Genomic DNA, 14,098 nt, shown 5'->3' on the forward strand with positions numbered 1-14,098 from the left:
CTAGTTGATAAAAAAGATAAAAAGATTTTTTTTGTAAGAAATCTATTTTTTTTATCAACTAGAATTAGGATAAATGAAAGAATATCGCGCAATGACAAGCTGATTGTAGGATACTTAAACATAGAGAAAATTCATGGAGAAGTAGATTTGCTGCGAATCGTCACTCGAGTGGCTTCGGATGAGCAAATCATTTCGATGGTCCTCCGCGAGACGACGATTTCAAAGCGCATTCCCGACAATCTCGTAGCTACGCGACATCTCACACGGTAAAAAAGAACAAAGGGCTTCGACAATTCTCGTCTCTTCCTTCCTCTTTCCGCTTCTCATGAAGGGAACGTTTTTAGCGAATCAAGAAATCAAACGCGATACACATTTCATATTTTAAGGATGAGAATATCGTTTTGTATACATATTGTTATTATATGTAATATTCTGTATGATACATATTAAAATACTGCATGAGATATTTTAAATCTCGATGTAGAATTAAATTTCTTGGATGTTTATAGGAACATATTTGCCTCTGTATTTTGGTCGAATATAGTCTTCACCATTTAAAGCTCCTAAAAATTAATTTCAATAATTTTAATTAATAAAGACCTTTTTTTTTTGGTCTTTCCTCTCTTTTCTTCGTTTAAATTCCTATTGTCCCTACGATGTACATCTATCTATGAGATGCCGGTACAGTTACTGGTTAATCCCATCACTGCATTTTCGTCGGTAACATCGCTGCGTTCGGTAGACGATGGATGGCCCTTTATCCACTCTGGGACATATCGCAGCGACAATCGTTTCTCAAATTGTATGTCGGTGACACCACGTGTCACCATGATCTCGTGATTATCGACCGCATCGCGTCTCATAACCTCAGTTACCTGCACGATCGAATGATTAAGAATTTTAATTAACATTTTTACGTTTTTAAGGATTAAAAATTTTTTGAAGACACAAGTGGATCACCCAGTCAATTTATTGCTGTCGATGTTTGTCAATGTATTCATTTACATGTTAAAATTGTAGAGCGTCGAGTCCGGTCAAGTTTTATGTATATTTATGTAGATTATGAAATTACAGCGCAGACTCTTTTGCATGAGGCATAAGAGAAACAATCAATTAAAGTCCTTTATTTCACTTTGATCGGTTGATTCTCTTATACTTTATTCATTATGCAAAATTCTGTGCTGCAGCCTTTAAGTTTAAAAACGAAGTTCTCGCACAAATTCTTCGTTCAAAATCCAAATTCGATCAGATTCAATTAGCTATCAATGGTATACCAAGGCACAAAGAGCGAATCTCTCAAGCGTCATTTTTACGAAACAAAAAACTGTAGCAGAGATAGAAAATCCAAGGGTCAGATTCGGCGCGACACGTTATATAGGTCCCGGATATCGGCGGTGACCGGAAGCCGCGCGGCACGATTTCTTTGTATCTAGAATCGGAAGTTATAGGGGCGTAAATTTTAATATCATTCGTGTCGGGGTGAGAAAGAAACACCTCTCGGTGCGAAAAATTCCCTTCTGTCGGATTCCTCGCGACACACGGAGGAAACCATATAGCACGCTTCGGCAAATCTTAATATATCGTCGAACTCGTGTCCCTTTTACGCTTTCGCGGTATTTCGTCTCAAAATCCACGATAATGCCACGTCGAACGCGATTTTACGCTGGACGAATCGCGATTTTATTACAGAATCTGCAAGGGAAGGAACCGTAGTATTTTGCAAATCTTTATGGTAGTGCCATATGTGAAATGTCGAGAATACAAAAACATAAAAATTACCCTATGTACATATAAATATGTTTTTGTTGCAGCGCGAGCATTTGTTTTTTTTATTTATCGTCTAAATGTTAAAACTCTTTTTACAATTGTAAAATTAAGCGTAAAATCGCTGGATTTAAGGAGATCAAAGTTATCTTAGTTACTTTAAACTCTCAGCTTTATCAGGAAACGCAAATTGGTGAATTAAAAGCCAAAAAAAAAAAAAGAAAAAAAGAAAGATAAAAAAATTATCTCGGACTTTTACGCGAGCGATCCCTAATGGAAATCGGATTGCGCCGAACTGGGAAAAGGTTTATATATTTCCCAGTTTTGGGAACACGAGGTTAAAGTCATTAATGATAAAATGGCGACGATGGATGTGATGGGCTGGCGGGAGCACACACAGATAATCGTTTCGTAATTCGTTAACGCGCTCGTGAAGTCTAACCACCAGGTGCGGCGCGAAATATAATAATTTTAATTTGTGTCTTGTATCACGCCTCAACCTTCTTTCCTCCTCTCATTTTATTCCTGCCTAATGACGTTCGTCGTTGTAATTATTCGACGGAGCTAACGTATGTTTGGCGAGAAAGTAAACTCGCGAATTATCAGAATGACGATACAAATCTTCTTCTCCATGAAAAGATGAGCTTCGTTAAATCTAAACTATTCTAATCATTCCCAATTTCGAAATATAATACTGAAATTGTCTGTGTCGATTTTATATCATATATGTACATTTTTTAGAATATATTCGAAATCCCGATTTTTGGCAATTTTCGGAAAATCGAAAAGTTCTCGGAGATTCAGAAAATTTTTTTTAAGAGAAAGTTTTTATCTGTATGGAAGCTTAGATAGTGCAATCTTCTTATCAAGAATATCCTGATAACCGATACGTAGGATTTTGAATAGAAATAGATATTTCAAGAATTTTCGGAACCTCGGTTATTGAAGGTACAACTTGGATATTTTGGTTCTTGGAATTTTAGATGACACAACACCTTGTCAATTACAATCTTCTAATTCTTTACTAATTTCTTTACAAAAGTTTCAGTTTTCCCGAAACTTAAAATTATAATAATTTCAGAATTCTCTCAGAGGTTTCAAAAATCTTTTAAAATTTTAGATAGTGCGACTTTCTTGCCAGTATATATTCTAATACCGTGTCAATTTTTTGAGATTTAACTTTTTTTCGGGGAAATTTAAAGCTATAGAAATTTTCTTAATTCTTCGAAGTATTTTGTGTGTGGAAAATTCTGTACACATTAAATTATTAACACAATTATCGAACTTCCTAGCTTCTCTTTCTGTTTATGTGTTGAATTTGAAGCAGTGAGTTACTTTATCTTACGCAGGAAAAACGAACGTTTCCATATCTACTATCTGCAAACGATCGGCAAGATAGATTTGTCGGTGAATTTCAAATTGGTGTCACTGTCGCTATAGGTGGCGGCACCATTTTGATACAACAATGAGACTCGAATATTTCGAGCTGTACGTTACGATTTCGAAAGATCTCTACGATCGATACTGATATCGACGCTTTTCGACGGATCGAATGCGGATTCATTCGTTCCGACGCTTGACAGGCAAAGGGGGGAGGGGGCGAAAAGTACAAGAAAAGAAATGCAATCCGGCGATGTGCGTCAACGGCGATTGTGTCGTGAGGCTTACTTTGCCGTCACGAGGAGGAGATTTCGCCGAACAAATCGGAAGCGTCTATTCGCCCAACATTTGAGAATGAACTCGAAGAGATTGTCAAACAATGAAGAGATGTCTGCAGTAGAACTGATACGGTTGGGAAAGCTTCTTAAGTTAATACCTCGTGGTCGCTGTTGCTGACAAACATTTTCTTTCCCTTTCATCAGGGAATATCGCGTTCGACCAGTCCACCTTCCCCTCGTTCAGAAGAGGTATAACTGCAAACAAATCGAGGAATTCGCTGATTATTATATTTGGAAGCATGCGAATGGCGTGGGTGCATTTGAAACGTTCGAGCTCTTTCTCTGTTGTTACAATCCATTGATAGCCTAAATACACTTTGTTTTCTTTCTTAATATAAAGAAAAAAATATTCACAAAATCAAGAAGTTACTTAGATGCAGAAGAATCTATATTTTTAGCTGCAATAGATTCTTTGGCTGTAGTTATAGTTCAACAATAGTTATAGTTCAACAACAATAGAATAAAGAGGTTTATATTTATTAATAAAATTGAGATATATTCTTCTATGATTTTTTCTAGGCTAATTTATGGTTGAAATGTGTTTATAATCAATTCTGCAAAAATCTTTGGTGTCAGAAATGTATATGCAAACTAGAGATCTTGATTCATCTTCAGCGACCAATCCAAGAAAATACTTCGGCGAGGCATTCGACATAGGTCACAAGGAGTCTAGATGCTATCCCTACCCTGCCTATCGCTATATCAGTGTGGCTTCACAGTCCTGGTCAGGACGCAGCCTTGGTTCAGTGTGCCTCCAGCAGTGCTATCGAAGCCATCGAAAGCATCCTAGGCTCATTCTTTATAATATAATAAAGATTTAGTAGTGTTTGTGGTATTGGATCAATTCACGTTTGTCAGAATCACAATAGATCTTTGTAGACTTAACAAATTTGAGAGTTGTCTGCGTTAGATTCACCACCACGATGGTATGTATTCTGATTCTTCTTCTTTTTTGATTCAGGTAAATGTGCAGTGGAGCGAAATGATTGACTATGACAGGTTTTCATTTCATATTTCTGCCTTTGTGTGAGTCAGATCAAGTTTCGTATTCATTCAAGAGCTATACCTTTTCTTTCAATAGCCCTATGATATGATAGCTTTATGTCAAAATTATTTCATCGCGAATTGTTTTGTGTTGGTGATACAAGTCGATTACGCTTTGTACATTTTTGTGAATGTGTATAGAGTATTCTTTTTAAGTGCGTAATCAAGATTATGTATTGTGTATGTTTCAAGTTTTTTAGTGTGGTTTACGCTTCGATATGTTATATTAGTGCAGTGAAAGCAGTTCTTGTGAATTAATTATGTATACAAGGGGTAATATCTCTTGCTCAAGTGGATAGTTGTACATTTGCTGCTCAGGCTGAAGTATGGCCCCATATATGAACTATATTTCAATGCCCTGTCATAACAAAGGAACAAACCCTAGAGGCATAATAGCCTTTTTCCCCTGATATTGCCTTACCTCATAAACCTATTAATATTTTTCCGCTGTGTTAGAGCTCAATTTCAGTTAATAAAAGGTATTAAACTCGCAATATAGATATAGACATTTTTGGAACTGACAAGAACTTTCAATAGATTGCGTTATAGGTTTTGTCGATCAATACCACACAAATGGTCTGCGCAACAGACCAATAGGGGTTGTGCATATATACATGTACATGCAAAAATTCATCCTTCTGCGCAGCCTGCCAGGAGATGGTCTATAGTTTCTCCGCTATGCTCCACCCTTAAAGTTCCTGACAACAGAAAAAACTCCCTTAGCTGCTTAATTGAGAGATATGACTCACCACAGAGCTCGATCGATCCAGCATCCCAGATTTCCTGCCTTTGTTTGCATATACCCACTCTGCTCTTACGCAAAAATATGACTGTGTTAAAATCAATAACATTTAGGGAACGTAACTGTTATAAATATGACTTTTATTTTTATTTTAATTCTATATATTAAATGAATATGCTCTATATGTCATCTATAAATGAGATATATATCCTGACAACTATTATTCCACAACTATATTTCCACTTTAAAATATATAATTTTATATAGTTTAAAAATACAACATGTAAAAATGTAACATTTAAAATTTATGTTATAAAATTTGTTTATTTACTGTTTCAGGTTGGGACTAACCATGTCCACTAAGAGGCATCGCGGGCAAAAGTTAAGCGTAGATAATAAAGTAGTACATGAAGGCCGTAATAGATAGAATGAACGCATTTCGGCAAAACGAAGCGCGTTGCTTCAGTGAAAACTCTCCTAGGCCGCCAGTGCCAGGTAAAAACAAAATATTTGAATGATAGAGTAGAAGAAATTACATACTAATGCATACACATAAATAATTATATCAGACTATTAGCTTACATTTTTTTATCTTTTTAGAAATGTGATTGTAGCTCTAAAAATGTATATTTTTTAAAAACATTTTAAATAAAATAATTAAACATCTGTTTGAAATAAATTTTTTTTTTTTTAAATTATAATTGCTTGATTTATATTATAAGGAGAATATATAATTGAGATATACTGAAATATATTATAGCGAAAGTTTTGCGTATTTCAGGAGAGGAAACTGGAAACTATGTCACCCGGATCCGTCCACAAAGTCCCGCTCTAACGCCAAGACGCTCTTCCTTTGCGACATCGCAAGCCTCCGGTGGTTGCGATGTTTCGGCGCCGTTGGGATTCGAACCGGAGGGTTGTTGCGGAACCACTACCATGGAGAGCAATTCGCCCCCTGCTTACGCACGGTGGGCGAGAAGTCTGCACTCCCTGTTAGAGGATCCGATGGGTTTAGAGCTGTTTAAGAGATACCTAAGTCAGGAGGGGCATTTGGATCCACTTAATTTCTGGTTCGCCTGCGAGGGCCTTAAAGAGCAGAAGGACATGGAGAAGATCTCGCAATTGGTGAAGCTCATCTATCGAAGGTTTTTTCTCAAGTCGCAGTTAAGCATACCAGAAGATGTAATGAAAGAGGCAGATCGACGGGTTAAAGAGGGTCGCGCCGATCACAAAGTGTTCGATATAGTGCAATTAGAGGTCGAACGACTGATCAACGAGACGACTTATCCCAATTTTCTTCAATCTGACGTGTACCTGCAGTACATTCAATCCTACCAAATTCTTGATTCCGGCGGTTGCCCGAGCTCGAGTTCAGGTAGTCGCGAGATGTCTCTTTCTTGCGGACCGAGTCTGCTGCCCACCGTGCATGAAGACAGCGAGTACATCGGCACCGGTTGTGTACACATGCACAATTCGCACTCGACCGGCGAGACGCCCGGAGAACTGAGATTGACCAAAGATATGCTAATGGTTACCCAACAGAGTAGAGCGATGGATGTACGACCGAGGCCAGAAGCGTACGCCGGGTAATACGCTTTTTGAAATGAAATTATCGAGTCTTATTAAAGTGTAATTCGTCATTTGTATAGTACGCTTCAAATCAGTCCTGCGAATGCCTTAACAATGCTTCTTTTCTTTTGAAGCTTGATGTGATGAAACTTGCATATAATCTGAATTATATTTTAAGTTTACATTTTGTTACATTACCAATTCCCGAAGCGATTGACATCGCTAAAAATAAATTATTTCCCTGAATAACGTTTTTGATAGTTTGTCCATATGCAGGATGTGCAAAATTTTCTTTTTTGTTTGTTTGATAAATAACCTGATATTTTTATTTGTATTTTATTTAGTTGTTTTTTGTTTTGCTATTTTGCGTGGCACTTATAGCCTTTACTTGCAACATGGGGCTAGTCCGTATCACATGCACGTACCATCCAGAATGCACGCACTATATTCCTCCTACAACCCAGTATCCAGACAGGATTCCGAGCTTCAGAGTTTAAGCAGTGATGCACGTACCGAGGTGGACAATGTGTCCCTCAACGACGGATCCATGTAAGTTATTTTTATCTTTTTAATTTTACATAGCATTATTTGATTTTGCACATAAAACAGAGAGTGGGATTTCTCCAACTTTCATCTTGATCATTCATTATCAAACTTTATTACTAATCCGTATGTATTTGTAACTTATCGCCTACAGCGATAGTACGGGCAGCAGACAGAGAAGCAAGAAGCAATACAGCAAGCAATCTAGTAGGGCAATTAAAGAATCCGCGAATATAAACCGCGAATCCATGGCGCATCATGTTGTCCCACGAACCCAACGTATAACGTCTCCGAAACAGATGTCGCCGGCGCAATTCGCGGAAGAGCTCAGGCAAAAATTGGAGATTGTACAACGAGAGCAGAAGGCCCACGAGAAACTGGAGAAATATCTGTATCAAGAAAATGACTCATCGATCGGTAACGATGCGTTGGTAGAACCTTGTGGACCTTCCAAGTCTCTGGGTGATGCGCTGAAGGAAAAGTTGTCCATGGAGGAGGATAGCGATCAGGCTATTCTCGACGAGCACGTATCTCGCGTTTGGTCAGATCAAACACCTTCAAGATCTCCCAGGCTTTCACCCGAAAGAAGGCGCCCTACTCACAATTATCCACGGCCTTACAAGCAGAGGAAAGAGAAAGATATGGACTCCACGTTCTCGGTAGACAGCGGTAATATCCATGACTTCCAAGAGGGTAGCGACCTTGTTGGAGCCGGCTCTATGAGTTCACTGGGCTCACACCTTCCCAAATCTAAATCTGTGCCATCAGATTACGGTGATTTTCTTCACAAGCAGGATCTGCATGGTCAAGGTAAATATAATAACGACATACGTATGTATTATGAACGAATTGTGACTATCGATAAAATAAAATGTTATTTTGTGCAGGTCACGATCAGAGATTCCGAAGGTCCGACATGACGAGACGATCAGCTACGAAAAAATCGATGACGGAGCTAACAGATAGCGGAGTAAGCGTAGTCAGCGATGTGCAGCCTTCCATAAACAAGGAAGTTCGTCTGATGCCTCGGTTTAAAGAGATGGACAAGAAGATTGATTTAAAGCATAGTAGTCGCCATGGCAAGAGATACGGCTCACGTAGCGGGTCCTTGGAAAGGCCAAACAGAGAACCATGGAGTATGGGAGTTCCTGCTCAACCGTTCGTTGCTGATCCGGGAATGCCACCTCCGCCTCTACCTCATACGGTGAATAGGAGCTGTTCTTTTCCCTCTTTAGGTTATCAAGAGCCGAATGTGTTACGAATAACTATGTCACAGGAAATACAGTTAGAGGAGACTCGTAGAAGACTACAAGTGGAAGAAAACAGAATGCGCGCTAATTGCAAGCGACACCCCACCGTTTCGAAACAGCCGTACGAGTTTGCGTCGCAGTATCAACCGTACGTCCAATCCAACCAGTCTACTTTGAGGAAACCGAAGCAGGACGACTTCACCACTGTTGTGTTCAGTTTCTGTGACGAGCAATTCCCTTACAGGACCAGAATTCCTGGTCACTACGTCACGTTGAAGCAGTTCAAGGAGTACCTTCCGAAGAAAGGGAGCTATCGGTAATATATACATTGTTACTTATCGACAGACTAAATTTCATGTATTTTAATTACTTTTTTAAATTATAGATACTTTTTCAAAACGGAATGCGAAGACTTAGATACGAAAGTTATACAAGAGGAGATAACGGATGATGCCGAGGTCCTGCCACTGTGGGAAGGCAAAGTGATGGCGCAAGTTAAGGCGCTTGAGTAATAGACTGAATAAAAGAAAACGAAGAAACAAAGCGCGTATTCTGACCAAGTGCCGCAATAAATATTATTTAAGTAATCCGCCACTAAGTCGGCGCTCGGTATTTATACATATATACATATTAACGCTTGTCACGCGGCCTCTTTCTCATAATTGCCTAAGAAAAGTAGTTTTTATCGATGAAAAGGATAAAATATCGAATCGAGCAATATTGTTTCGCGCGTGAACATTGCGAAAAAGCATGAAAAAAAAAACGGCCTCACATCAAGTTCTGTCGATCGAATGTCCTCGAAGAAATTTTTTTGTAGGTTCACATCATAAGTGCAATAACTTTCATTGAATTTCTTTCCGCTCAAATATTTTTCAGTAAGATTTAGTTAGAAGTGTTACTTTATTATCGATCATGCTAAAGTCTTGAATGTGACTTGAACTCACTTCAATGACATTCATTCTTGAAGAATATTTTATCATATTGGACATCTTTATCTGAAGATAGAGGTATCACAAAGGAACCAAAACGTAATATATTATGTTCATCGCTAAACAAAATCTTTATCTAATTTATTTTTGCGCTTGACTTATTCGCTGTTTCTCTTTTTACCAATCGGATACAATGTGTTTGTACGTCAGCACAAGAGAATTAGCTCTTGCACTGTATTTACGTTTCTTAATAATACTGAAGACAATCACTGTTTTCTTAAAGCAGTAAAAAATGCAGTAACGATTTATTCTGGTAAAGATGATTACAAATACTGCATTGGGCATAGCAATGATTGCAGAGAAAAAATGGTCGACGTGCACGGATCGAGAGCTCAGTCTTAGGGTGATATTCATAGTCGATTCTTATATTCAAGACTATCTTAAGTAGAGATGTAAAAAAAAAAATATTTTTTTACTTCGGAAAAAAGTATCGAGTAAAAAACTTAATTGTAAATAACGGTATTTTTTATCAAATTATCTAAAATTCATGAAAAAACGTGTAGTTATTTCAATATAGTTATTTGAATGACAGATATTTTATATTTAAAAGCTAAATAAGTTAAAGATGTTATTAACACATAATACTTTATAAGCATAATAGATTATCGTTTTGTCACATTAGTTATAATTCTACTCTATATTTTCATTATTTCGTATTTTATATTTTTTTATTTATTTTGAGACAACATCCCAATATAATATTGATTTAAGAGTAACTAGAGATTTGATGAACGTTGTCTCGCAAATTTAAATTTAGAATATGTATAATTATAATCACAATATACGACAAAAACCGTGTCAATTAGTCTAGGAGAAAGTATTATTTATATTAATAACAGTACGGAACACTTACTTAACTTTTAAAATTGAAGTACAGTATAAAACATTATTCATAAGTAAAGGCAAGGTATATTATTTATAGTCGTCGATGTTAAACTATATTAATCGTTATACTATATTTTAACTGTTTAATTATTTTTACACAGAAATCTTATGGATAAATGCAAACGATTAAATTCTGGAACAATAGTACAGCGTCGAAATGCTAAAAAAGAAAAAAAAATATCCGAGTAAAAAATTGTCAAAGCCAAAGGGAAAAAAATCATTATTTCCCTAAAATATTCTAGACTTTTTCCGTCGTTTACATCTCTAGTCTTAAGTACAGTCTTAAGATATCACGAACCAATTCAGAGAGCCATATTAACATCTTAAGATATTACTTAAGATGATCTTGGAAATAAGAACGGACTATGAATACCGGTCTTAGTTCGCAGACTAACTTGCGCTCGGTATCGCTGTCGCGAGAGGACTGGATCGATTCTCCATCTTCTCGGATTCGCTTTCTGAAAATGCCCGATTTTTGTTTTCCTCGCGATAGCGAGATCACTAGAACCGACATCCGATCGACGGCGACAATACAATGAACGCGGAACAACATGCATATGCATCTTAACACGCACACGCACCTTAATTTTTGTTCGATTCCTTTTTCAATAAAAAAAGGAAAAATTCTGTAAAAATTACACCCGCGCTGGCGAACGGCGCTGCCTCTTGCAAGTATTGGAGGGAGATTACTCATTTTATATTCAACTGACAAAGAGACTTCACGATGTAATATTAATTGATTTCAACGAAACTCGTTGTAGCGATAGGTATTCACGTCGAGTGTTACTGAGGATAAAAGGATAATAGCCACTACTCAAGCGAGAAAATGAAAGTTAAAAATTTCGAGCGCCTAATAAGCCAGTTCAATAGATGGTTTGATCAAAGAGTGACTACTTCTAATAAATAAAACACATTTCACATTTCGTTCGATGCATTTTTCGATGCACTAAATGAACGAATCTGACAGAAAAACGGAAATCACTCTGTCCCGCGAGAATCGAGATATTAATTGTTAAAGTTGACAGATATTCAGATTAAGAAATTTATCACATATCGAGGACATTGAGAGTTATACAAATTTTGTTTTACAAACACAAATTCTCTGCTTTAGAAATACAAATTTTCTTCTTTAAACACAAATTATTTTTTATATAATTTTTTTGAAATTTCCAACTTCGATTTTCTCTCTTGAGTAGTGACTTTTCACCCAGTAACACTCAACGTGAATACCTATCGCTACAACAAATTGCGTTGAAATCTATTGGTATCACGCCGTAAAGTCTCCTTGTGAGTTCAAACAAAAGCAATACGTCCGGATAATCTTTCGCACTTCATTTCGATCGTCAACTAACTAGAATTTTTGCCGGAGACTATACAATGTGTGGTTTAAACTCTTGCATGATATTGGGTCTCGAGTATCTTATAAGGTATAAGGTGTCTTTCTCAGATAATGTTATCTGTCAAGATATGCCTACTTAGGAGCAGAATCAGATGAGAGATTCTGAGAAAACGTTAACTGTGACGATTGAAGTCTTCCACTCACCCGAACTCGTTCTCGTCTATGGAAGGATTCAAATTAGCGATCCTACTTCTACTTGGCAGCTCCCTGCCCTCTTTTAAATTCTTTTAATTTCGTTCGAAAATCGCGCTTATCGAAGAAGTTTTAAAATTTGTATTTCGACAACAAGGAGTATCTTTCTAATATCGCCTCGGAGTCATCGAAATATCGTTATCACGTACGTGTTTGCCTTTAACTCGAGTATTTCTATTGATTGCATAATTTGGGAAGGCCAGTCGCTTTTTTTTTTTTTCTTATTAACCACGGAGGATCCTCCGACCATATACGATTCCGCAGGAAAACAACAGGGGATAATTGTCCAAAATATGGCATTAGTCGGGTTATTAGCTGAGTAGTTTTCGCAGAATTTCCGCTGCTCGAGGATACGCGTGTCGTTCGTCATCCGCGAGTTTCCGCGCGAATAACCAAAAATGGTGCCGAAGAAATTGCCGAACGTAAGCGTATTGAATTGGAACGTTTCGACGTTTTCAGTTTACCCGCCTATTCTGTGGATTCAATTCCAGAGCCTTCTGATGTATCGACAAGGCTTTTCCCTGCTGCTGCATGGCTTGCAAAATTTTTCCCTTCCTAATCCAGCCTTCGATGAATTTTGGATCCAGTTCGACAACTTTCTCGCAATCCTTCAAGCCGAGATCAAATGCCGCCAGTTTAGTATAACAGGCTGCTCTGTTACTGCAATACTTGGGATCGTCCGGATTTCTTCGGATCGCCTCGGAATGATGTTTAATAGCGGCAGGATAATCGCCATCTTTATATTTTTGATTTCCCAGTTCCTTTTCCTCTTCTGCTTTAGTCGGGTCGATATAAGCCTTCCTCTCTTCCTCTTTGATTATTTTGTCTATATCCGAGAGTAAGGTTTTAATCTCCGGCGTTCTGTGCTCGGGCATAGACTTTTTGTAATCCCGCCCTAGCCTGCTTCCAATTCTCCATTTTCTTATAAGCGTGATCAATTCTCGTAAATGCTTTTGGTTATCAATTTGAAATCCGCTCTATTTTCTCTACCGACCTCGATGGCTTTTCTCACATTGAGCGATACATTTCTGATAATCTTTCTGTTCGAAGTACACTGCCGCTATGTTCAACAAATAGATGATTTCTGTCAAATCCAATTCCACAGCTTTGTTATAATGCTCTAAAGCCTCCTCGAAGCTCTTCTTCTTGTAAGCCTCGTTACCAAGTTTCTTCTCTTTCAAGGCTTTTCTCTTTTCAGGTGAAGGGAAGGTGGGGGAAAATGTATGATTACAAAGAGTAATTTCTCCAACCCTACAATTAACAGATCGATCGCACGTGATATATGGAAATCCGGATCGGCTAATTTAATGTTTGGTGGAAATTTGAACGAATTTGGCGGAAAAAATCTCCGAGGAAACTAGATCCGTAAATGCCGGTACTATGAAACATGCTCAGCTGTTTGCTGAAATCATTATGTAACGATTGAAGAATAACTTGTACGACACCTTTCGATTCGATGCGAATATCGTTAATCGCGCTAAGAGACCGAATGTTTAATTACTTGTACTCTTAAACGCTCTGCGAGAGACTTAGCGATAAAACTAGCCGTGTCTAGTAAGGCTCGACATTTAATTACATAAAATGTGACATCGCCGCTAGACTAGTTTCTCGGCCACCGGCTATTTCTGTTAGTCATTTAGATGAGGTAGATCCTGAACTTGACGCTTCATAATTAATTACCGATTTTTCCAAATGCAGAAGCGTATTATGACGTATTTGGCAAACGGTGCAATTCGAAAATTTATACGGAGAAAATTTATTCGCGATCGCGAAATCACTAGAACCGACATCCGATTGACGGTGACAATGCAATAAACGCAGAATCTTTGATGAGAGAAGATTAGGGCTCGCAGGCGCTGGAATTGCTTTTCCGATCCACCGCGGAATCGCCAACACGCTTGATGAAAACAAACTTGTCGGATATTCTTGTGTCGGGCCTGATTTTTTGATACACATAACGCCAATTGTTTTTTTTTTTTTTTTTTTTTTTTTTTTTTTTTTTT

At 37.7% G+C, this 14,098-nt stretch overlaps 1 protein-coding gene and 1 pseudogene across 6 annotated transcripts in view; one reads left to right on the forward strand and one right to left on the reverse strand.

Moving 5' to 3' along the window:
• The window catches only part of LOC108749019 (axin), a 30,150-nt gene extending 20,200 nt beyond the window's left edge, over positions 1-9,950 (forward strand). For 2 of the 6 annotated variants that reach the window (XM_018487507.1, XM_018487510.1), the window contains 6 exons: positions 5,608-5,763; positions 6,050-6,854; positions 7,219-7,386; positions 7,535-8,190; positions 8,268-8,946; positions 9,016-9,950. In XM_018487507.1, the coding sequence (XP_018343009.1) occupies positions 5,676-5,763; positions 6,050-6,854; positions 7,219-7,386; positions 7,535-8,190; positions 8,268-8,946; positions 9,016-9,142 (2,523 nt within the window). In that variant the 5' untranslated portion in view covers positions 5,608-5,675 and the 3' untranslated portion in view covers positions 9,143-9,950. The other 4 variants (XM_018487511.1, XM_018487508.1, XM_018487509.1 and 1 more) reach the window with 4 other exon arrangements.
• Positions 9,951-10,510: 560 nt separating this feature from the next.
• LOC108748850 overlaps positions 10,511-14,098 on the reverse strand; it is a 4,281-nt pseudogene continuing 693 nt past the window's right edge.

Source organism: Trachymyrmex septentrionalis, unplaced genomic scaffold (assembly GCF_001594115.1).
Source record: "Trachymyrmex septentrionalis isolate Tsep2-gDNA-1 unplaced genomic scaffold, Tsep1.0 scaffold25, whole genome shotgun sequence".
Lineage (NCBI taxonomy): Eukaryota > Metazoa > Arthropoda > Insecta > Hymenoptera > Formicidae > Trachymyrmex > Trachymyrmex septentrionalis.